This window comes from Falco peregrinus, chromosome 6 (assembly GCF_023634155.1).
Source record: "Falco peregrinus isolate bFalPer1 chromosome 6, bFalPer1.pri, whole genome shotgun sequence".
Taxonomy (NCBI): domain Eukaryota; kingdom Metazoa; phylum Chordata; class Aves; order Falconiformes; family Falconidae; genus Falco; species Falco peregrinus.
The window spans coordinates 55,269,622-55,291,971 of NC_073726.1; the positions used below are offsets into that span (position 1 = coordinate 55,269,622).

At 45.5% G+C, this 22,350-nt stretch overlaps 6 protein-coding genes across 6 annotated transcripts in view; 1 reads left to right on the plus strand and 5 right to left on the minus strand.

The window, feature by feature from the left end:
• LOC101911108 (histone H2A-IV) overlaps positions 1-22,350 on the minus strand; it is a 232,107-nt gene that overhangs the window by 154,279 nt on the left and 55,478 nt on the right. The gene's annotated exons all lie outside the window — the stretch shown is intronic.
• Positions 2,604-3,061, minus strand: LOC101924681 (histone H2B 1/2/3/4/6). The gene has a single exon (XM_005237369.4). The coding sequence runs from the start codon at positions 3,044-3,046 to the stop codon at positions 2,666-2,668; it is 381 nt and encodes a 126-aa protein (XP_005237426.1). The 5' UTR covers positions 3,047-3,061; the 3' UTR covers positions 2,604-2,665.
• Positions 3,328-4,159, minus strand: LOC101924840 (histone H4). The gene has a single exon (XM_027786718.2). The coding sequence runs from the start codon at positions 3,897-3,899 to the stop codon at positions 3,588-3,590; it is 312 nt and encodes a 103-aa protein (XP_027642519.1). The 5' UTR covers positions 3,900-4,159; the 3' UTR covers positions 3,328-3,587.
• Positions 8,925-9,864, minus strand: LOC101925005 (histone H2A.J). Its single transcript, XM_005237371.4, has one exon. It carries the CDS (start codon positions 9,799-9,801, stop codon positions 9,412-9,414), a length of 390 nt encoding a protein of 129 aa, XP_005237428.2. The 5' UTR covers positions 9,802-9,864; the 3' UTR covers positions 8,925-9,411.
• On the plus strand, positions 10,086-10,829 carry LOC101910413 (histone H2B 1/2/3/4/6). Its single transcript, XM_027786716.2, has one exon. The coding sequence runs from the start codon at positions 10,130-10,132 to the stop codon at positions 10,508-10,510; it is 381 nt and encodes a 126-aa protein (XP_027642517.1). The 5' UTR covers positions 10,086-10,129; the 3' UTR covers positions 10,511-10,829.
• Positions 11,758-12,688, minus strand: LOC101919081 (histone H1.10). Its single transcript, XM_027786709.2, has one exon. It carries the CDS (start codon positions 12,654-12,656, stop codon positions 11,991-11,993), a length of 666 nt encoding a protein of 221 aa, XP_027642510.2. The 5' UTR covers positions 12,657-12,688; the 3' UTR covers positions 11,758-11,990.

Consider the following 22,350-nt stretch of genomic DNA (forward strand, 5'->3'; position numbering starts at 1 on the left):
CAATAGATTTGCACAATTTTAAAAAGAAGGCTGAAGAGTTTTGAACAAGCTTGTCTGGTGAGGAAGGAAATGGAAGAAAAGCTAAAAGTTAACAGATATTGAAAGGAAAAAAACACCCCACTTTTCTGCCTTATGTTTCTCTGTTTGGAAAAAGTAATATATAAAAAGATACATTAAAAATGTCTATCTTCTAAAAGGATAGTAACTTCCTTTTTGCACATGTATCTATTATACACTCTAGGGCATGAGGGGGGGGTGGTAAAGGGAAAAAATGAGGTAAAGTTCTTAACCTATTGTATAATATGTTATGATTAATACATAAGGAAGGTGTGTGTGTGTATCTGTCTGTCTGTGTGAGTGCAGTACTGAAACTTTTTTTTTGTTTTCCTAAGAAGTTACAGAAATTTATGCCAGTGAAGATTTTTTCATAATGCTATAAATTCTCAGAATATGAAGACTAAATGCAAATTAAAACAGAAACCACACCATAACAAAATCCTTGATATCTTCAAGAAATTTTTAATTTTCCCATTTCTTGAAGACTTATTTATGTTTATTTCAATATTCCTCTATTAAATTGGAAAATGATTTATTATTGCCAAAGTCACTATAAATTAGTGAAAACCTGTACAGTTAAAAAGAAGAAAGGAAACCCCCAAGTAGTCCAAAACCATTTTAGGTTTTTAATTTTGAAATTGTATTTAATCTCAGTATATATTATTTTAATATTAATCGGTTTCAGGAAGTAAAGTTTATTAGTTTAAGCAAGTTTGCCCTAAACCAGGGAAGTTAGTAACATGAGAACATTAATCTGTGGGGTTTTGTTAACCTTTAAAAATACAAATAGCATTCCTATATTAAATGGCATGTGTTTAGCATGGAAATAACTGAAGCATTAATGTGAGAGTAGTGTAACAGTCTTTTTTTTCCATTAAGGTACTGAGCAAAACCAGGTCTTTTGCTTCCCCAATAGGAAGTATTCCCAGAATATGGTGTTGTGACCTGTGCTGCTTCATTATGGTCTATTCTCTTGAAATAATTCTTGAGGCTCTCAGCTTTTCTCAGAGTGGTCCAAAATATCTTTGATAAGTAAAGGTATGACAAATATATGTGTGTGTGTGTATGCATGTGCTGTGACGAAAAAAACCCAAATCCAAATTAATCATGTTTTAAGTTACAGGAAGGAAATACTACGTTGCATTTTAAAAAAGAAAAGATCCCTTGTCTTATCACGTAGCTTGAGCGTTTCCTTCCCGTCCACTTTTAAGCAACACGTAGCAGGACTTAGCAACAGAAAGAAGCTGCAGGTAAAAGAGGACAAGGCTGAAAAAGATTCTATGAATATACCCGAAGAAGGTCTCGATGCAGGCAAATATTACATAGCTAAAAAATTTTGAAAGCAACACGTGAAGCGTCCAAAGCAAAACCGGGGGCGGGCGGGGGCCGGCGGCGGGGCGGGGCGGCAGCGTGAGCGCGGCCCCGGATTGGCCGGATTTTGCCGCAGACCCGCGGGCAGCGGGGAGGGCCGGGGCCGGGGGCGCCGCCGCAGCCGCTCTCGCCACCGTCGGAGACCCGGCGCTGCCTCGCAACGGCCGCCCGCGCAGGGGGGCAGGGACGGGGCGGGTGGGTCAGGAAAGAAGCCGAAAGACGGGCCGGGGCAGCGCGCAGGGCGGCCGGGCGGCGGGAGGCGCGGGGCGGAAGCGCAGCCCCGCCCGCGACAGGCGGAGCCACCGGGCGCGTCGCGGGGGCCGGGGCCGGGGAGAGCGCCTCGGCCGCCGTCTCGCGGGAAGCCCGCGCCGAGCCGCGCGGGGACCGCCCGGGGGCGGCGGGCGGGGGCAAGGGCGGAGACTGGGGCCGAGCCCCCCGCCTCCGCGCCGCAGTCCTCAACCAGGTCGGCTCCCGGGGAATATACTGCGGCTCCACGGTGGCGGCGGCGTGCAGTGTGCGGCTGCAGTAACGCTGGCATGTCTGGCAGAGGCAAGGGCGGGAAGGGGCTCGGCAAAGGGGGCGCCAAGCGCCACCGCAAGGTGCTGCGCGACAACATCCAGGGCATCACCAAGCCGGCCATCCGGCGCCTGGCGCGGCGCGGCGGCGTGAAGCGCATCTCGGGGCTCATCTACGAGGAGACGCGCGGCGTGCTGAAGGTCTTCCTGGAGAACGTGATCCGCGACGCCGTCACCTACACCGAGCACGCCAAGCGCAAGACGGTCACGGCCATGGACGTGGTGTACGCTCTCAAGCGCCAGGGGCGCACCCTCTACGGCTTCGGCGGATAAACTTGAATTGCAAACGTTAACGCTGTCAAAATCAAGGCTCTTTTCAGAGCCACCCACATATTTCACAACGAGAGCTGTTCATTACTGAAATACTATGTAAAGTGCAATTTTATAGCTCAAAGCTGCAGGATTTTATACTTGGAAAAAATATGTTACTTGATTTGCAGCTCTTAAAGTGTGGGGCTCTTAGTCTGACTGTTGAGAGCTCTCTGCCCTTTAAGTAGCTATGTTTTGATTACCTAAAAGTACTTAATTTTTCAGTAATGTGCAAATCAATATGCTGTTTACATACCTTCTACCTCCCAAGAAAAACGGCAATTCAGCCCTTCTCAAAAAAATTTGTGGCTCTTAAAAGAGCCTTTGGGTTAAAAGTAACGGTCCGAGACACTCTACTTGGAGCTGGTGTACTTGGTGACAGCCTTGGTGCCCTCGGAGACGGCGTGCTTGGCCAGCTCACCGGGCAGCAGCAGCCGCACGGCCGTCTGGATCTCCCGCGAGGTGATGGTGGAGCGCTTGTTGTAGTGCGCCAGGCGCGAGGCCTCGCCGGCGATGCGCTCGAAGATGTCGTTGACGAAGGAGTTCATGATGCCCATGGCCTTGGACGAGATGCCTGTGTCGGGGTGCACCTGCTTCAGCACCTTGTACACGTAGATGGAGTAGCTCTCCTTGCGGCTCTTCTTGCGCTTCTTGTCGCCCTTCTTCTGCGTCTTGGTCACCGCCTTCTTGGAGCCCTTCTTGGGCGCGGGGGCGGATTTTGCCGGCTCAGGCATCCTTAAAAGTTTCTTTCAAAGATCTTCACTATACCTTCAAGAACATCGAAAATAGCCCTTGCATCCCTTGGCATTTATAAAGGAGTTATACAAATTAGTGGATTGTAATCGTCCCATTTTTATTGGAGTAGAAAATCTTAACGTAGAGGCACTTCCATCCTGTAATAGTCACGGCTTAAGCACTGCATTCTACATGACTCTGCTTTGCAGTTATTGTGATGAGGGTAATATCTTCACCAGCTAAAACTTACATAAATAGGTAAACAAAAAACACACTTGAATACAGTTACTAATGCTATTATTTAACATGTGTGCTCTTAGTACACTGGGCATTTTGCAGTAGTTATTCAGGATGCTCATAAAGACTGAATTTTGCTCCAGCTTTTTAATTCTCAATTTATTACAATTCGTGTTTTAAGGTTACAGCTCCGTTAAGTTTGCAAACTATTTATTTAAGTAATGAACAGCTCTCGTTGTGAAATATGTGGGTGGCTCTGAAAAGAGCCTTGATTTTGACAGCGTTAACGTTTGCAATTCAAGTTTATCCGCCGAAGCCGTAGAGGGTGCGCCCCTGGCGCTTGAGAGCGTACACCACGTCCATGGCCGTGACCGTCTTGCGCTTGGCGTGCTCGGTGTAGGTGACGGCGTCGCGGATCACGTTCTCCAGGAAGACCTTCAGCACGCCGCGCGTCTCCTCGTAGATGAGCCCCGAGATGCGCTTCACGCCGCCGCGCCGCGCCAGGCGCCGGATGGCCGGCTTGGTGATGCCCTGGATGTTGTCGCGCAGCACCTTGCGGTGGCGCTTGGCGCCCCCTTTGCCGAGCCCCTTCCCGCCCTTGCCTCTGCCAGACATGCCAGCGTTACTGCAGCCGCACACTGCACGCCGCCGCCACCGTGGAGCCGCAGTATATTCCCCGGGAGCCGACCTGGTTGAGGACTGCGGCGCGGAGGCGGGGGGCTCGGCCCCAGTCTCCGCCCTTGCCCCCGCCCGCCGCCCCCGGGCGGTCCCCGCGCGGCTCGGCGCGGGCTTCCCGCGAGACGGCGGCCGAGGCGCTCTCCCCGGCCCCGGCCCCCGCGACGCGCCCGGTGGCTCCGCCTGTCGCGGGCGGGGCTGCGCTTCCGCCCCGCGCCTCCCGCCGCCCGGCCGCCCTGCGCGCTGCCCCGGCCCGTCTTTCGGCTTCTTTCCTGACCCACCCGCCCCGTCCCTGCCCCCCTGCGCGGGCGGCCGTTGCGAGGCAGCGCCGGGTCTCCGACGGTGGCGAGAGCGGCTGCGGCGGCGCCCCCGGCCCCGGCCCTCCCCGCTGCCCGCGGGTCTGCGGCAAAATCCGGCCAATCCGGGGCCGCGCTCACGCTGCCGCCCCGCCCCGCCGCCGCCCCCCGCTTCCGCTCGTTGGGAGCCCGCAGAGCGCGGGTTTCTCGGCCGCGGTCTCTTTGTCCGTTTCAGCCGTGACGTTTCCGTGTTTTCTTTGTCTGTTCGGACAGTGAGCTTCCGACAGATGCCCCTTCCTCCGTGCAGCCCTCTGGGCTGGGCACCGAGCGTTCAGCGCTTTCATGTCCACACCGAGCTACCCGCAGGTCGGTGCGAGAGGGAGCAGGGTGAGCGGCCCTACGCAGCAGGGGATATCGCCAATGAGGGGCCCCGGTGGGAAGCGCTTAGACGTTAGGCTTCCGTGAAGGCGACTTGGTGCAGCTGCTTGAGAGCGCGGAAGTGCCCGCCCGCCCTTCTCGCCCGCCCTTCTCGCCCGCCCTTCTCGCCCGCCCTTCTCGCCCGCCCTTCTCGCCCTTCTCGCCCTTCTCCTCCTTCTCCTCCTCCTCATTCAGCGCCATCCCCGCAGCGCGGTCCCACGGGCAGCGCGGGGCGCGGGACGTCGGGCTCGTTCCCGGCGGCTGGCAGCCTCTGGAATGGGGAAGTGCTCGATGGCGTGCAGCTGGGTCCGGCAAGCCAAAGAGAGCGTTAGTCATTACCAACCAGATGTTTGTATACTATTTGAAAAAATGAACGATATTCAAGTTTTCCTTCTTCAGATGAGGAATCTAGACATTTTGCCGTGTATATCACGCTTTTGCTAACAGACCTCACATACATGCTGATTGCAGTATGTTGAGCTGTATTTGTAAAGTGAATGAATAAATACTGAAAGCATTAGGAGGCTATTTTTAAAATGAGTGTGTTGGGCTTTTAACTGTTACACAGAATAAAAGCAATATGGCTATGGTACATGCAAATTATTCTATTATTAGTATTATGCAGTTCAAACATGTTTACCTTTTAGAAATGATTGATTGTGTTTTAGATTCGTACAGTTGTTTATGTAATTTCATTCCCAAATATAATTTACAGAATTCAGGCAACACCTCCAGAATACTTCTTGGCAGAATAAATTGAGGGCAAAATGTGATTGAGATATTCATGCTACAGGTGTACATTACAGGTGTCCAAATATGTACCAAGTCTTTTTTACCATTATCATTATCACTGTGAATTCCATTTTCATTCAAACTGTTACTCTGAGTTAAATTAAAGACTTGCCACTCAATTATATATGCAACAAAGCTGGCAAAACTAGCTTTAATTGAGTTCATGTTCACTTTTGGGATGAAAATAATGAATTACAGCTCTCTCTGCACTAACTGGAAGGTTTGTCAGTAGTGGACCTGCCAGGCTGGTGGCTAATGTCACCATTTGCCTCTACAAAGTCTGCTTTGTTCTTTATACCTGGAGATCTGGTTATGTTTCCTGAGGCAGTTATAAACAATCTTCTGAATACTAAAGAAAGTAAAAAAAAGAAAATAAATTACACAAAATCATTTAGTGTGTCAAAATCATCACTTCCTAACTCTTCCTAACTGCAGGGTGAGTATCCTTGTGCAATTCCCTCTGTCAGTACAACCACTGGAAGACTTGGAAAATTGTCTTCCACAGTGTCCTGGCAGAAATGGGTGATGCAGAGGCTGAGACCAGTAGCTTTCAGATTAATTAGCTGCAAAACCTTTTTCCAAAAGTGTGGACCACAGTTAATATAATTTAATATCATGCTTTCTAGAAGGCTGCGTTGCCTGTAGGTTGCTGCATGTGGCCACAGACATGTTTCCTGAGTGTTTTTGTTAGTGACGTAATCAGCTCTCTCATGGACCAGAGGGTTTTCTTAGAGAAAAATAATGAAAACAGAAAGAAAATTTTGCTACTGAGTGTAATGCCTGATGAAGTTGCTTTTACTGTTGATTTGAGACAATATTTGGATCAAAACCTAGGGTTCAATCCCCAGTTTGTAAGCACTAAATTTTCCTCATGAGTTTGGATGCATAGTACTAGAAGTTAAATGAGAAAGGAAACACTTGCAAAACTCTGCTCCATTGAAAAAAAAAATTATGTAGCTTTTCAAGTGTGCACTAATTAGGACAGTTGCCCTAGTTTCTCATTAAACTATAATGAGGAAATTGCATTTGTTTATTGTAGTAAGAAAATATCTCATCATGACTGCACAAGGAAGTACAAAATTAGCAAAAAAATCATCACATTAGTGCATTATACCCAACTAAAACGTTGTTCTTAATTTTCTTGAGCGCTTGTATGGCAATTTAAATCCGCCTATGTATCAGCTACAACTGTAATAATAACAATAATATGCAAACTAAACTCATGGAAGATCTTTTTAGTAGAGGACGTTCCTAACACTGCTACCAAAGTGAAGGAGAAAAAGAGATAGAAAAGCCTCTTATCTTTTTGCCTATGTGATTTATGACTTTGATATATAGACTTATATTATTAAGCTATCCCTAAACATAACTACAATCTATAGCATTTGAGGGAGATTGGTTGGAGGGGTTTTTTTTTTGCATCACAGGTTCTTTGAGAATGCAAAGGGGTACTGGAACCCAGTAATACAGCTAAGGCACCATATGGTATGGATTTCCTCTTTACTACTATTTGTTGTATATGAAAATGAGAAATCTGATTTACTTAAACTTGCTTTGCTACATTCCTTCATCCAGTGGCATATGCCAGGCAGATTTGCCAGCACTCTTATCATATAATCCATCTGATTTATAAGACACTTACATTTGAAGCCTCATCAGTGTGACGGCAGCACAGGGTTCACAACTGGTGAAACCACTAGTGGCTAAGAACAAAAGTAGGGAATACTAGGAAGTGGACTGAAGTATCACAAAGGCTAAAATTCCAGTTATTGAGTTGAGCAGAGTAGTGAGTGAAATACGAGGAAAGAAATTCTGCAGAAAATAATCTAATTCTGATCAGATGACAGGAATAATTTGGATAGATGTACTGGCCTTACTTCCACACTCAGAAGGGCATGACGCTCTCTCTGGTACCGACTCTGATTTCCACAGATAGGAGTTTGTTCACAGAGAAATCCCACTCCTGGATATAGATACCCCCACACCCATGGGCTTTCTCTGGAATTGCAGTGCTTTAATCTAGAGATGCATGCTCGTGGCCCAGAAAGCCCATGCTGTCCCAGGCTGCATAAAAAGCACCCTGGCCTACAGGTCAAGGGAAGTGATTCTCTTCTACTCTGCTGTCGTGAGACACCACCTGGAGTACTCTATCCAGCTCTGGGGTCCCCAGCACAAGGCAGACACAGACCTGTTAGGCTGGGTCCAGAGGAAGGCTGTGAAAATGATCAGAGGGCTGGAACACCTATCTTTTGAAGAAAGGCTAATGCAGTTGGGGTGTTCAGCCTGGGCAAAAGCAGGCTTTGGGGAGACCTTATTGCAGACTTTCAATACAGAAAGACTGAGAGATTTTACCAAGGAAGGTAGAAAGACAGGTGCAAGGATAAAAGACAACAGTTTTAAACTAAAAGGGAGATTTACATTGGAAATAAGGATGATTTTTTTTTTGCAATGCAGGCAGTGGGATACGGTACCAGGCTGCTAAGAGAAGCTGTAGATGGAAGTGTTCAAGGCTGTTCAAGGTTGGATGGTGCTTTGAGGTGCCCCTGCCCACAGCAGGAGGGTTGGACTAGATGCTCCCTTCCAACCCAGACCACTCTATGACTGCAATCTTCTGACACACACCTATATAGGTATCTGTTCTGGAAACCAAAAGTAGAAGACTTCTGCATGTTAAAACACAGTTTTTATATCATTACAGTTCTTCAAGAAATGTAGCAGAAGAGAGGTAGTTTCAGCTAATGAGTATCAATAAAACAGCATAATGAAAACATTACAGCTCTACAAGTATCCACTTGCAAACAAAACCCTGAGGCACAGAAACTGCCACCTTATCAGAACAGTCTGGTGCTCCAGACAGCTCTCTTGCTTTGATTCTCTCCAGAAATCATCCCTGATATCCCTCTTTGGCCATGATACAGTCCTACTTAAATAGCCTCTCTGCTACAGCTTGGGGGTGGGGAGGAGAGGCACAGAGGGTAGTATCTTGCTGAAAGTGGTATTTTCCTTCCTCCAAGGCCAGAGCATTCCTCTTTCTCCCCAGGGGACGGGGAGGGCAGAGGTGCTGGCACAAGTGGGAGCTATGGCCTGAATACAATGTGCTGCAGACCACCAGGTGCAAGTTCTGGGAATATTCAAGCAATAGGAATCACCTAGACAATCTTTCTCATAATTTACAACTGAACCTCAACAGCTTTAACAGTGTGCTCTGGGTAATGATTGGGCCAAGGATATAGAAAATTAATTCAAACCATACTACCCACTGTTAACTGACATAAGAATAGCTATGCACAGTGAGGGAATTTACCTGGCAAGACTGAAAATCCCACTTAAATGGGAAATAAATCAGCACTTTGTGTTTCAGAAGAAAAAGGAGTTTCTTCTGAAAGAAAAGATGTATGTTATTACTTCATTGTCCAGGTATGACTACTCAAGGATCAAAGTAAAAATGAGCCAGTTCCCCTACAGAATTTCTCATTTTATTTCTAAATAAAGTTAAGTCACAGCAAACCATTACATCTTTTGAAGAAAAAGCATACAAAAGAAGCCTTTTCTCATTCTTAGATGTATTTATGTGGGTTTAAGATGCTCTATTTATTTATCTATATATCTGCATAGCCTTTTCCGCTCCCCCAATCTTTTAGCCAACCCCCCTCTATTTCACACCTTAAGCAGCCTGAAAAGTCATGAAAATCGAGATCCAACAGTAAAAACAAGTGTTTTGCCAATCCTGCTACAAGACACATGATCAATAAATCACTAGTGTTTTCACTGAAGATACAGACTACTAGAGCACCTAACACATGCTCTGTAGAAATACCACCTAGCACAGAAGTACTTTTCTAAAAAAGCAACACAACTCTTCTTCTGATTGTGTGGTTGGCTCTGAAAAGAGCCTTTAAGTTATAATGTTATTTTGTTGAAAGTCCAAGCAGCTTTGTTCTCTGAGCTTATTTGCTCTTGGCTTTGTGGCTCTCTGTCTTCTTGGGCAGCAGCACGGCCTGGATGTTGGGCAGCACACCGCCCTGCGCGATGGTCACCTTGCCCAGCAGCTTGTTGAGCTCCTCGTCGTTGCGGATGGCGAGCTGCAGGTGGCGGGGGATGATGCGCGTCTTCTTGTTGTCGCGGGCCGCGTTGCCCGCCAGCTCCAGGATCTCGGCCGTCAGGTACTCCAGCACGGCCGCCATGTAGACGGGCGCTCCCGCGCCCACCCGCTCCGCGTAGTTGCCCTTGCGCAGCAGCCGGTGCACGCGGCCCACGGGGAACTGCAGCCCGGCCCGCGACGAGCGCGACTTGGCCTTGGCCCGGACTTTGCCTCCCTGCTTCCCGCGGCCGGACATGCTTCAGACAGCACAAAAAGTACAACCTCGCTTCTCGCGACAAGACTAAGGCAATCATACTGACGCAACGGCTCTTCCCCTTTTATCCCTTCCCTGGGCGGGATTAGCGCTTGCTGATTGGCTGGACTCAGTCATTGCTTACAGAACCAATGACAAGCCGGATCGTATTGTAACCAATCAGAGACAAAGGCACACACTCGTGAGAGAAGATCCAATCGCATTGAACAAATTAGAGGGCTGGTATTTGCATAACAGCCCTATAAATAGAGGGCTCTGCGGCCATTTTGCATGCGACTCCACTTCGGAAAAACGGCAGAATTGTGTTAAAATGCCCGAGCCGGCTAAATCCGCCCCCGCGCCCAAGAAGGGCTCCAAGAAGGCGGTGACCAAGACGCAGAAGAAGGGCGACAAGAAGCGCAAGAAGAGCCGCAAGGAGAGCTACTCCATCTACGTGTACAAGGTGCTGAAGCAGGTGCACCCCGACACGGGCATCTCGTCCAAGGCCATGGGCATCATGAACTCCTTCGTCAACGACATCTTCGAGCGCATCGCCGGCGAGGCCTCGCGCCTGGCGCACTACAACAAGCGCTCCACCATCACCTCGCGGGAGATCCAGACGGCCGTGCGGCTGCTGCTGCCCGGTGAGCTGGCCAAGCACGCCGTCTCCGAGGGCACCAAGGCTGTCACCAAGTACACCAGCTCCAAGTAGAGTGTCTCGGACCGTCACTTCAAACCCAAAGGCTCTTTTAAGAGCCATCCACATACTCACTATAAGAGCTTTAACACAGTACTGGTTCGTTGGTTTTGGATGCTAAAATTTATTTGAGATGGTAAATAGAATTTCCAAGTAACTTAAATTCGTAGCAGAACATGCAATGACTGGTAGTTGTCTCTGGAATCCATGTGAAAGTATATAGCTTTAAGTCAATAATGTATTAACTATTACGTCATATATGTTAACATTAAAATACTTTTCCAATAAATTAAGCAGTATCGTTCAGCTTGTGCAGTACAGATTTGAGATGCAGTACATTATATTATACGTTCTGCTATAAAGACAAATCTTTCTGATTTCACATACTTTGCAATCGCTGTATTAATATAACCGCCCCTAAAAAATGAGGATGAGCGGGAAAATGAATGACCCTGATCAAATTTTTTGCATAGGTCTCCCGGGATAGTCTAAGCTTACAAACTGCCTTCTGTATAAGAAGACAGGGAGCAGCCTTGTAGATCCAAAGACCAGGACAAGAAGATTGGGGGGAAGCGAGGACACCTGAGACAGAGGTAGACACTTTGTGAGGAGAAACTGGAGGGAGGAGGGGGGTGTGGACGCGGGAGCACCGGCAGGCGCGGAGTCCGCGCAGGCAGCGCTCCGTGTTCCGTTCGCCGCGCGCGCTTTTCGAAATTCCCCGATCGCCGCATAAGCGGCTGCGGCTTCTCCCGTCAGCCAATCGCCGCCGGCCGCAGGCTGAGCCCCGCAAACACCGCTGCTGCGGGGAGCGCCGCGCCGCTCCGCTCTGCCCCTGCGCTCCGATCGGCCGCAGAGCGCCCTGCCCGCAGCAGCTCCCGACCACTGCCCGGCGGAACTCTGGCCGCACCGCCACCAGGCCGGCAGGGTGCGGAAGAGGATCGCAGGCATCTCTACCTGCCTCCCGTCCCGGCAACCTCTTTCTCAAAAAGCAGGTCGGTGAAGTCACGGAGAAATTGAGACCTGCCCCACAACAGCGTTGCCGATCGGAAAAGATATTGTCAAGGAAGCGGAGGAGCCGTGCCGACAGCTCCCGGGCACAGTCCCTAAAAAGTAGTGGTAATCGCAGCCAGGCTGTTAGGAACCCAAGCTGGTTAGAGCACCGAGAGAAACCTCCACGCCCAAGAGCGACACCCACCCTTAGCAGTCCCTTTAACATGTACAGCCTCTTGCGGTGCTCAGAAAAAGTCAGCCTTTAGAAAGCGTTTTAGCAGGGAACGTAAACTTTATTTTTCCAAGTCTTAGCGTAAACACCGCCGAAGTTTAGCGTCCCATTCACTCCACAGACGAACGTCCCGAACGTCCCACACAGACATGGCGTGGGGTTAGCCCTGCGGCAAGCACGGAGCTCCGCGGCGGAGTGTATCAGCCCTTTCTGGGACAATAGTGGGTGGCTCTTAAAAGAGCCGTTGGGTTTAAGTATTTCCACTTGAAAACTTCACTTCTTGGACGCCGCCTTCTTTGGCTTGGCCGCTTTCGGCTTGGCCGCCTTGGGCTTGGCTGCTTTGGGCTTCACCGCCTTCGCTTTGGCCGGGCTCTTCGCGGCTGCCGCCGCCTTTTTCGGCTTAGCAGCCTTAGTCGCCTTCTTAGGGCTCTTGGCCGCTTTCTTGGCCGCGGCAGCTGCCGGCTTCTTGGCTTTCCTGGGGCTCTTCTTCGCCGCCGCTGCCTTCTTGGGCTTCTTAGCGGCGCTGGCGGGCTTCTTGGCAGCCGGCTTCCTGGGCTTGGCCGCGGCTGCCCGCTTCTTGGGGGCTTTTTCCTTCACTTCGCCAGGCTTCTTGCTGAGGCGGAAAGAGCCGGAGGCGCCGGTGCCCTTGGTCTGCACCAGGGTGCCCTTGTTGACGAGGCTCTTGAGCCCCAGCTTGATGCGGCTGTTGTTCTTCTCCACATCGTAGCCGCCGGCGGCCAGCGCCTTCTTGAGCGCGGCGAGGGAGAGCCCCTTGCGCTCCTTGGAGGCGGACACGGCCTTGGTGATCAGCTCGGTGACGCTGGGGCCCGCGGGCTTGCGGGCCTTGGAGCCGCCCGCCGCCTTCTTCGGCTTCTTGGCGGCGGCCTTGGCGGCGGGGGCCGCGACAGCGGGCGCGGCGGCGGGAGCGGTCTCCGACATCGCTGCAGAGACTTCTTCCTAATCAAAAGAAAGTAATTGGGCTACAGTAACCCCGATGCCTGAATTTATAGCGCAGCGGTGATCTGTGATTGGTGCTTTGCAGAGCCCGCCTAACTGTGAGCCAGGAAGAGCTTTTCGTCCTCCGAGTCTGTGTTTCTTCGGAGTTATAAATTCAGAATTTTTGTAAAATGTGTGCCAGGAAATCACCCCGGTTTCTTCGGGGAATGAAGAGAAGACGGTGGACTTTCATTCGGGGGAGTTTCTTGCTGTTGGGACCCCAGATGAGAAAGAAAAGATGTGTTTAACCCCGTGTTGTGAAGTCAGCAAGACCCCGGGAACGGCAAACTTTTGTTTTTCCATCGAAATTAAAATAAAACCTGTAGCTAAAACGCCTTCCCCGTACTGCAGGCTTATTCTTTAGGGGGTTTTCTCCACACTAGGGTAGAAACCGAGGGGGTAGCTTCATTATTTTTGCCGTAAATTGATTTCAAAGAGAACGAAGTAACACAATTTCATGGCTGAGCTTTGAATATGGATAAAGATTCGGCTCCCTTAACCATATCTTTAACTATTAAGAATACAGTATTTCTACAGAATTTCCTGTTTTGGGGAAATGAGAGTCCTTCAGAAGAATATATGTACTGTTGAAAAGTGTCTGAAACTTGCCAGGGCTCTGCATTTTTTGTGGTGGTTTGTAAGTGAATAGCAAGAATTTGGAATTTTTACCAATAGTCTCTGTTTATAAATTGAAACTGTCAATACCTAGTTAATGCATATAAACTCTGGATAAAGTTCTAGTTTAAAGCTTTTACGGTTGCAGTAGTGTATACAGTTATTCTTTAAGTCTTAACAAATTCAGAAGCAGATTTTCAGGGGGAAAATGTCAAACAGGTATAGATACACTAATATATATTTTAAGCTACTCAAATATTAAAGAAGCCAGCTGGAACCTCGGTTCTTCTCACATAAATTAAATAATGTGGAAATCTGGCCTGCATGAACACAATGCTTCAGCCTCATTATTACCTATAAATATTTGAACACACTTTGTTGAGTGTGTGTCACCCCCACACCCACACCCCCCCCCCCCCGTTTTTTAGTGTTTCCTAAAATCTGCCATTTAAAGGAAAAGGAAAACAGTTCCAAATTTAGGTTTTCATCCAAATCCTCAGAATTTTGAAATAATTTCCAGAATATCCTCATAAATCAGAATCAGCATTAATTATTATGATCCCACTTAATTATTGTCTCACAAAGTGATAGCAGAAATTTATTATTAATTTTTTAAGGGCTGTTATGAATTGTTTAGGATAATTTTTGAGTATATCAGAAGACAAAAGCTGTGAATGGCTGTAATGAAAAAGCAGCTAGGATTTTTTACCTTGGCTGAAAAGAATAAATTAAGCTGAAATGTCATATTGTGCCCCATTGTGCTTTGTAAAAATTTGCCATGCAAAATGTCAGTAGGCTATTTCAGCAAATGAGCTTCTCATGTATGATGGACAAATTTGAGATTCTAGAAGACAAGTGGTATGTTGCAAAGGGCCCTGGTATTTGTTTTCATACATTAAATGTTTAATACAGTTAAGTTATACTTCATAGTAAATCGTTAGTTGAAATAAGATAGATTAAAATGGCAAGGATAAATAAGATACATTAGAATAACAAAAGCGAAACCAGTGAACATTTACCTTTTCATATTCTCTTTTAGTTCTTTTTTCTTTTGTTGTGTCTGCAGGCAGGCCAGCTAATAAATACTTTGAAGGAATGAAGAAGAGGAAGGCAAAAGCAGAGAAAGAGAAAAATTAGGCTTTTAGGTGTCCCATAGTAAAAACTGGACAGGCATATTGAAGTGGGCTGTGAGATCTGCCATGCTCCTTGTGAATGTGACACCATTCCCACATAAACAACTAGACCAAATTCACGGTAGCCATAGAGTTTGAAAGCTCAGGCTGGTAACTCAAATGAACAGTAGGAATATGTGCCTGAGAGGTAAAAAGATAGTTGGTTGTGGTAAGATGAGGGCATTATGCTTATTTTCCAGGTTAGGTGAATAGAGATGACCATAAAGCAAAGTCTGACAAAAGACAGAGCTGGCAAGGGATGTCATCTGTCCAGGTTTGTTTAGTGTAATGCACATTCTTTAGGGAATAAGGACTAAAAGAAACTTAATGTGCTTTAATCTCTGTAGGTTTTACAATTTAGTATTAGAGCTTTATGACTCTTACATCTGAAACTGGTCTGGGAGCTGGGAGCAACTGGGAGTGGACAGTAACCACTGGTGGAAGAGTGCTGCTGTAGCCCCAAGGGTTGGTTACCAGCTCCATCCCTCACATTCACACATTTGGGCATGTTTCCCTTTAAACTCGCTCTTTGTAAACCTGTTCTCAGTCCACCAGGAGAGGAGAGATTTTCTTCCCTTCCCACAGCATGTAGGGATTGCTGTCCATAGTCTTTGGCAAGTTTTAAATGCACAAGGTGGTCTGTGTTTTTGTAAGGAAAGCAGACGAAGGAGGTTATTATCTGAGAATTTCAAGGAGCAGAATTTAGGACTTCTCCCACTTTTGGTTCTGGGTGTGTCCCTGCAAATCTGCATGTCTTTTGAACAGTTTCCTGCTCCCTGTTCTGAGTAGCACTGCTGAAGCTCTTTGTTTTTCCCTAGTAGTCTGAGACACTGGGAGACCTGGCAGCTGCTCTCCAGCATTATGTGTCAGCATCCTTCATTGCATCTATTCGTCAACCATCACACTGGCTCTGTTCTGAACAGGGAATTATTCCTGGCCTACTTCTGAGCAGTGAACATTTTCTTGGTCTTAGCAACCATTTCTGCAAAAGCCCATCTTCCTCTAAAGAGAAGGGCTTTAGAGCTATGAAGTGGTGTGAAAAAGGGAGTCTTTTCTAGTCATTTCCCCCCCCCTGGCCTCAGCAATGACATTTTATCCTTAACTGGATAAAATAAACATGTTAGAATCTTCCAAAAATTTTCAAGTTTTCACTGCTGGAAATAGCTGTTAAAAGCAACACTGGACCAAACAATTCTCAGTTTTCAGAAAGGCCAATCTCTCTTTACCTTACATATATCATTGATATTACCCTGGGTGTTTTACAGATAAGAGAAGAAGACAAAGCAAAGCAAGAATCCCACCACATATTTTAGCAAATCTGTGGTAGATTATGGAATGTTTTTTCAATCTTTCAGAGAAATTTTCTTCCTGCCAAGCAACGTTACTTGAAAACACAAGTTTTGAGTGTGAGCTGGTAATAAAAAATGTTGGCAGTTTCCATGTGAAGCAACAAATATTTAAGTGTGACTCCTTTCACACTAAATTTCAAATAAATAGCAAAGATTGAAAGTTCTGTGGTTTTCCTTTCCAAGTACCCTGTCCAAATGCAGAGTCTGTTTATCTCCTACTCAGGACCTCAAACTAATTTCTTATGCCTCTTTAAAATGCATACCCTTACTTCCCTAAAATGAAACCTCATTTCCATGCATCATCACACAACATGCCCTGACTTCCTTCCATGCCTGGCAGTACAGTTGCTAGTGCAGATCACAGAAGACCCTACAAAATGTCTGCATATTTTCCAGTGCAAGGACCTTCAAAACAAAAGTAGCTCACATATGTCCTGGTTTTGGTCAGTATAGAGTTAAGTTTTCTGCTCAGTAGCGGGCACAATGTTATGTCTTGGATTTAGTATGAGAATGAGGTTAATAGTGCACTGATGCTTTTAGTTGTTGCTAAGTAATGTTTACACTAAGTCAAGAACTTTTCTGTTGTTAAGGCTGCCTCGAGGGACACAAGAAATTGGGAGGGGACACAGGCACGACAGCTGACCTGAACTAGCCAAAAGGATATTCCATACCATAGAACGTCATGCTGAGTATATAAACTGGGGGAGTTAGTTGAGGCAGGCTGATGGCTGCTTGGGGACTGGCTGGGCATCAGTCAGCAGGTGGTGAGCAATTGTATTGTGCATCATTTGTTTTGGTTTTTTCCTCTTGGATTTTATTCTTCTCCCTCTCTCTCCTTTTCATCTACTATTATTATTACTGTTGTTGTTGTTATTGTTGTTATTATTATTAAGTTTATTTCAATTATTAAATTGATCTTATCTCAACCTATGAATTTTACCCTTTTCCTGATTCTCCTTCCCATCCCACTGGGGGCAGAAGAGGAGTAAGTGAGTGGCTGCATCATACTTGGTTGGTGTTTGGAGTTAAACCGCGACAACATATAACATAAACAGTCATTCCTAAAAGTGTATAGTAGAGAAAACAGTAGATTTTTTTCTTATCAAGAGACATTCCATATGGAGGAGAAACAGATTAGACTTTAGACAAATAGAGGCCAATTAGACATTTAGCTGTAGGAGGAAAACAATCCAGGTAAGCTGATTAGCAACATTTAGCTGAAAGCCTACACTCGTTTAATTATAATTACTATTGTTAGCATGGTGAAGACTCAGAGAAATTACAAACTTTTAGTTGAGGCATACTATCTTCTTGACAAAGAATGATTTTGCAGACATTTAGGGAATCCCTGGACATTAGTCAAGTCTCTGGTATGCTGCAACTATATTGACAATACTGATTCAGCAATCATGAAGTTTATGTAATAGGGAAGGGTTAAGATTTTAAATGGCTGTCAGTAGTAAAGAACTCCGTATCCTTTTAGATATATACTTCAACAAAGCTAACAAGATATACTGACATATTTAATTGTTAGGGCAATCACATCTCCTAAAAAAAGGTCTTCTGATATAACACCTAGCATAATAGGTCTGATCCCCATGCTCAAAGAAGGATCGGCTAGAGCAGGGAGATGCCACGACCTTTCTGGGCAGCCTGTTCCAAAAAATTCTTTCTTATATTTAAGTAGAATTTGCTGTGTTTGAGTTTGTGTGTATTGTCTCCTGTCCTGGACATTACTGAGAAAATTCTGGTTCTGCCTCCTTTAGTTCCCCCATCAGGTATCTGAACACATAGATAAGACCCTCAGCTGCTTCTTCCAGCTGAACCATCTCAGCTATTTCAGCCTGTCCTCATAGGACAGATACTCCAGTGCCTTCATCAGCTTTGCGGCTCTTCACTGGTGTCAGTTATGCCCATGCCCCTGTTGCACAGGAGAGCCCAGAGCTGGACACAGCATTCCAGTTGGTTCTTACCAGTGCTGACTGGAGGGAAACAATATTTTGCAAATAATATTTATCCAGGTTAATTTGGGAAACATACATACAGGTTAACTCTGAATGGTACTCCTGCCCCTTTTAAAATTTTGGTAGCACATCAAGGTAACTGCAAAAAACATTGTAGCCTCTTACATAGCCCTTCATTTCAAGGCTTGTCAAAACCAGTTTGAGCTACCCTGATTCGGCTCAGCGATCATGTTGTCCATAGACCTTGTTAAGGCCAGTTGGAGTCTCTGCAAAACTGCCACTTCAAACAAAATCCCTACATTCTGGGGTGATCAAAAGGTGGGGAGACATGACTCTCCTGCCTGCCATAATATATATTTGCTACCCAGCAAAAAAGAAAGGGCTGTGCATTTTAATGAATCAGCCTCAGAATCTCCTTGTGTGTCCAGAAAATGCTGCCTAAAGCATCAAAATATTTTTTCCAGCTTGTGAAAGTCTTTGGATCAGAGATCGTCTTGTAAGCAAATTTCACTTCACCCATCCCTGGGACTGAGAATTATCATTACCAGGAGAATCACAGAATAACAGAAACATTTAGTTTGGAAAAGACCTTTAAGGTTATAAAATCCTATCATTAACTCAGGATTGCCAAATCTACTAATAAACCATGTCTCTAAGCACCACATCTATGCTTTTTTTAAACACATGGTAATTTCACCACTTCCCTGGGCAGCCTGTTCCAAAGTTTGATCACCTTTTCAGTGAAGACATTTTTCCTAATATCCAGTCTAAACCTCCCCTGGCATAACTTGAGGCTGTTTCCTCTTGCCTTGTTGTTTGTTAGCTGGGAGAAAAGACCTGCCCCCACCTCCCTACAACCTCCTTTCAGAGAGCTGTAGAGAGCAATAATGTCCCCCCAAGTCTCCTTTTCTCCAGACTAAACAACCCAGTTCCCTCAGCCTCTGCTGATAAGACTTGTTCTCTAGACCCTTCACCAGCTTTGTTGCCCTTCTCTGGCCATGTTTCAGCACCTCTACAACTCTTTTGAAATGAGGGGCCCCAAAGTGAACACAGTATTTAAGGTGTGGATGATATGTAGTAGTATTACTACACACAGGAATCCCAGTTATAAGCAGGATTCTGTTCTACTTGATTATGTAGACTAATTAACTTTTCATTGTTTTCAGCTGTATTTTTTTTAGTTGAAGAAAGAGAGGAAGAAGGTAAACGCAGAAAAAAAACCAGGGTTCTACACGCAAAACGTTAGAAATGTAACTGTACCTGTTACTCTCACTGAGTGTCTGGAAAAAACTAAAATGTGGTATCTGAACCTTTGTTACATGCTGTCTATTATCCCAGGTGCACAGTACAATCAAATGACAATTCTTTTTTTTTTTTTTTTTTTTTTTGTGAGTCAGATTGCAAATACTGATTCAGTCAGAGATGAAAATTGAAACTAGGCCATCAATATATAAAAATCTGCATCCTATAACTTTAGTGGCATTCAAGATGTACATGTTATTATAAGCCATTTGCTTAGCTATCAAAGATAGTCCTAGCCCTTCATGGCAAGTGAAGGGAAATAGGATGCTGAAAGCTTACCTGCAGTAATATGCAGCAGACACAGCTATGCACCCAACCCATGCAGCCAGTCTTGTTACTCAATATACTTAAGGTATCTGAAGAATATGGGCAAGAACTAAGCACATAATAAGACATTCTGGGGTATGGATTTATGCATTGCACAGGTTTACAGACTCAGCAAACCTTGGGGAAGGAATACCTCATTCATATCAAGTTGTACAAATTACCAGCTCAGCCAAATTCAAGGAAGGTGTGAATAAAAATAAGGATTTACCATACTCAAAATAGACATTGGTTTGTAAGAAATAAGGAATGAAATTAAAACCATGTTTAACTGGCTTGATCCAAAATTCACATTAGAAAGAGTCCCAGTAGAGGATGCAATGTTCCCCTAGCACTGGCTGATACACTGCAGATTTTTCTCTCTGTTTCTTTTTATGTCATTTTATAAAAATATTAGAAGTGAACTAATAATCAGTAAAACTTGGTCTAGCACACACCCACACCCTCCCCTGCTTACAGGATAGAAACTTATACTTAAATGTTTATGATTGTCAGCTATGAAATCAAAATGCAGAGTTCTGTCAGTATCAGTATTAGGCCTGGCACAATTTTATTTATGATATGAATTACATGTAGTATAAACGGCATGTATAGAAGTGCTATGGGTACCAACAAGCAAAGAAATGCTACAATGATGGTGGACTGTTTATATATTGAAAAATGGCTGATAAATTGGAGACACTGCCCTAAAAAATATTTAAGATACTTCACCTGGAAAGAAATATATCAGTTTTACAAATACTGGACAGTAGCAGTTGACTAGCACTTGAGTAAATTTGTATTTTCAGGTTACAGCTGACGATGAATCAACAACAGTATATTATTATATATTAAGAAAGGAACACAATGACGACATCCATGAGACAGCAATGACGACATCCATGAGACAGATGAAGAAGAGTTTCTTCTGTAATCAGGAATGGTATAGTCTCACTTGGAGCTTTAGGTCTAGCTTTTAGAACTGAACTTCAGGTATTGAGAAGTGAACAATAAGACACTCCACAGAAAAGAGCAAGAGTAATTATTAGAGAGATCTAGGAACTATTCCCTGATGGAAAGGCACATACTGCTAGAGTTCCCTGACTCAAAAAGAAGGCTGAAAAACTACAGTTTCTTCTCAAACACTTAAAACATGAAGAGGAAGTCATCCCTCCTCAGTATACGTTGTAGGAAATACAGGAACTAATGTTCTTTGCCACAGCAGGTTAGCAGTAAGGATATGATTTCTAATATGGAGTAGAGCAACTATCAGAAATAAAAGGGGTTCAGTTGGCTCTTGATGATGGGTGAAAAGCAACAAAAATTGCTGATGTCTAGGTACTGGTAATTGTCATAGAACTATAGATTAGAGAGTATTGATGTGGACAAGGGATAAGTGCTGGATGTAATACACTTGTCATTTAGTAATATTTTGGAACAATTTCCTATAGCATTCTTATTTGTGATCTGAGGGAGTATAGGCAGGATCAGCAGGCTGGTAGACATTTGAAAAAAAGGTCAAAGGGCTGTAGTTAACAACTTAGTGTCTGCGGGCAACCAGTAAAGAAAAGAGTGCCCCAGGGCTGAGTACTTGATACTGTTGACCTGGATGGTAAGAGAGAATGTACCCTTAATATGTTTGGATGATACTCAGTTAGGATGGGTAGATAGAGTCAAAAGTTAGACATTTAATTAAAATTGACTTTAATAAACTTGAGGTGTGGGCGAAAAGAAATCTTGTGCAGTTTATCCAAGAGAAGTGCAAAGTTTTTCACAGGAAGCAGAACAGGTAGCATCAGCATAGACTGAGAAATAACTGGTCTGACCTGGGGGTTTTTGTGGCTTTCTTGACTACTGGATCCTTAAAGGCAAACTTAATGCTTTATCCAGAGCCTAAGCATAAATAAACCCTATAAGCAGCTGGCGTTTCCAACTGAAGTGTTTGGTTTTCCAGCTAAGCTTTATTGTAAGAAAGACAAAGCACAGCAGTAGTGTCTGGAGACACCAACCCAATGCACATCACAATTTTCCAGACTTGGCTTCCTCCAGAAACACACAGTCTGAGACAAAATTCATTATCGTCCTACAGGAACGCCAACAGTAGATTCATTATGTGGAAAACCATGCTGCATAGAGACTGTTCAGACAGGGCAGTACTTCAGCTGCTGTTAAGTATTTACAACTCTGTAAGAGCTGGCAGAGTTCAACAGCAAAACTTACTGCCCAGTGCAGCTCTGTGGGAGCTCAGGCAATAAAAGGAACTGGCCATTCTCAGCTGTGCGAGAAACGTGTTTACAATGCTTTCATGCAATGTGTTTCTAGCTCAATCAATGTTCAATGTATCAGGAGACCTGTGCTGCTTCAAAGGCCCAGCTAGAAAGCAGAGTAAGGATTTAAGAGAAGCCGTGAAGTGTCAGCTATGGTTGCTGAGTAGCTGGTTTGCTGTTTGCTTGTCCCTTACCCAGGTGCAGGAGCAGCTTTGCATGGTACGCTACAGATCTCAGCTCCATGAGCCACCCTGATCCTGGGAAACCAGCTGGAGCACTTGTTTGAGAGGTCCTTTGGTATCTTGCTGGGAGAAGGTCAGAGCCCAGGGAGGAAAACAACATGAACAAAAGGGTGTCCCTGTCCCCAGTTACAGGTTATTGACACTGTCCCTTCTCTCCCATGTCCTAAACCAGCTTCACATGAGGAACCGGGTATATTACTGTCTTCCCAACACCACAAACCTGATCTAGGAGTTCCTCCAGCCTTTCTTCTTAGACCTATTTAGCTATATCAGCTATTCAGGGAGCCTGCAAGACTGTAGGTTATATATGGTGTGGTGGGGGTGAGGCCTTTGCCACCCTTCTCATTTCAAGGTAAAGTGAGACATACCACACTCACTACTTCAGAGTCGTGCTAGGCTGGCCTTGAATAGCTGTCCTCACAG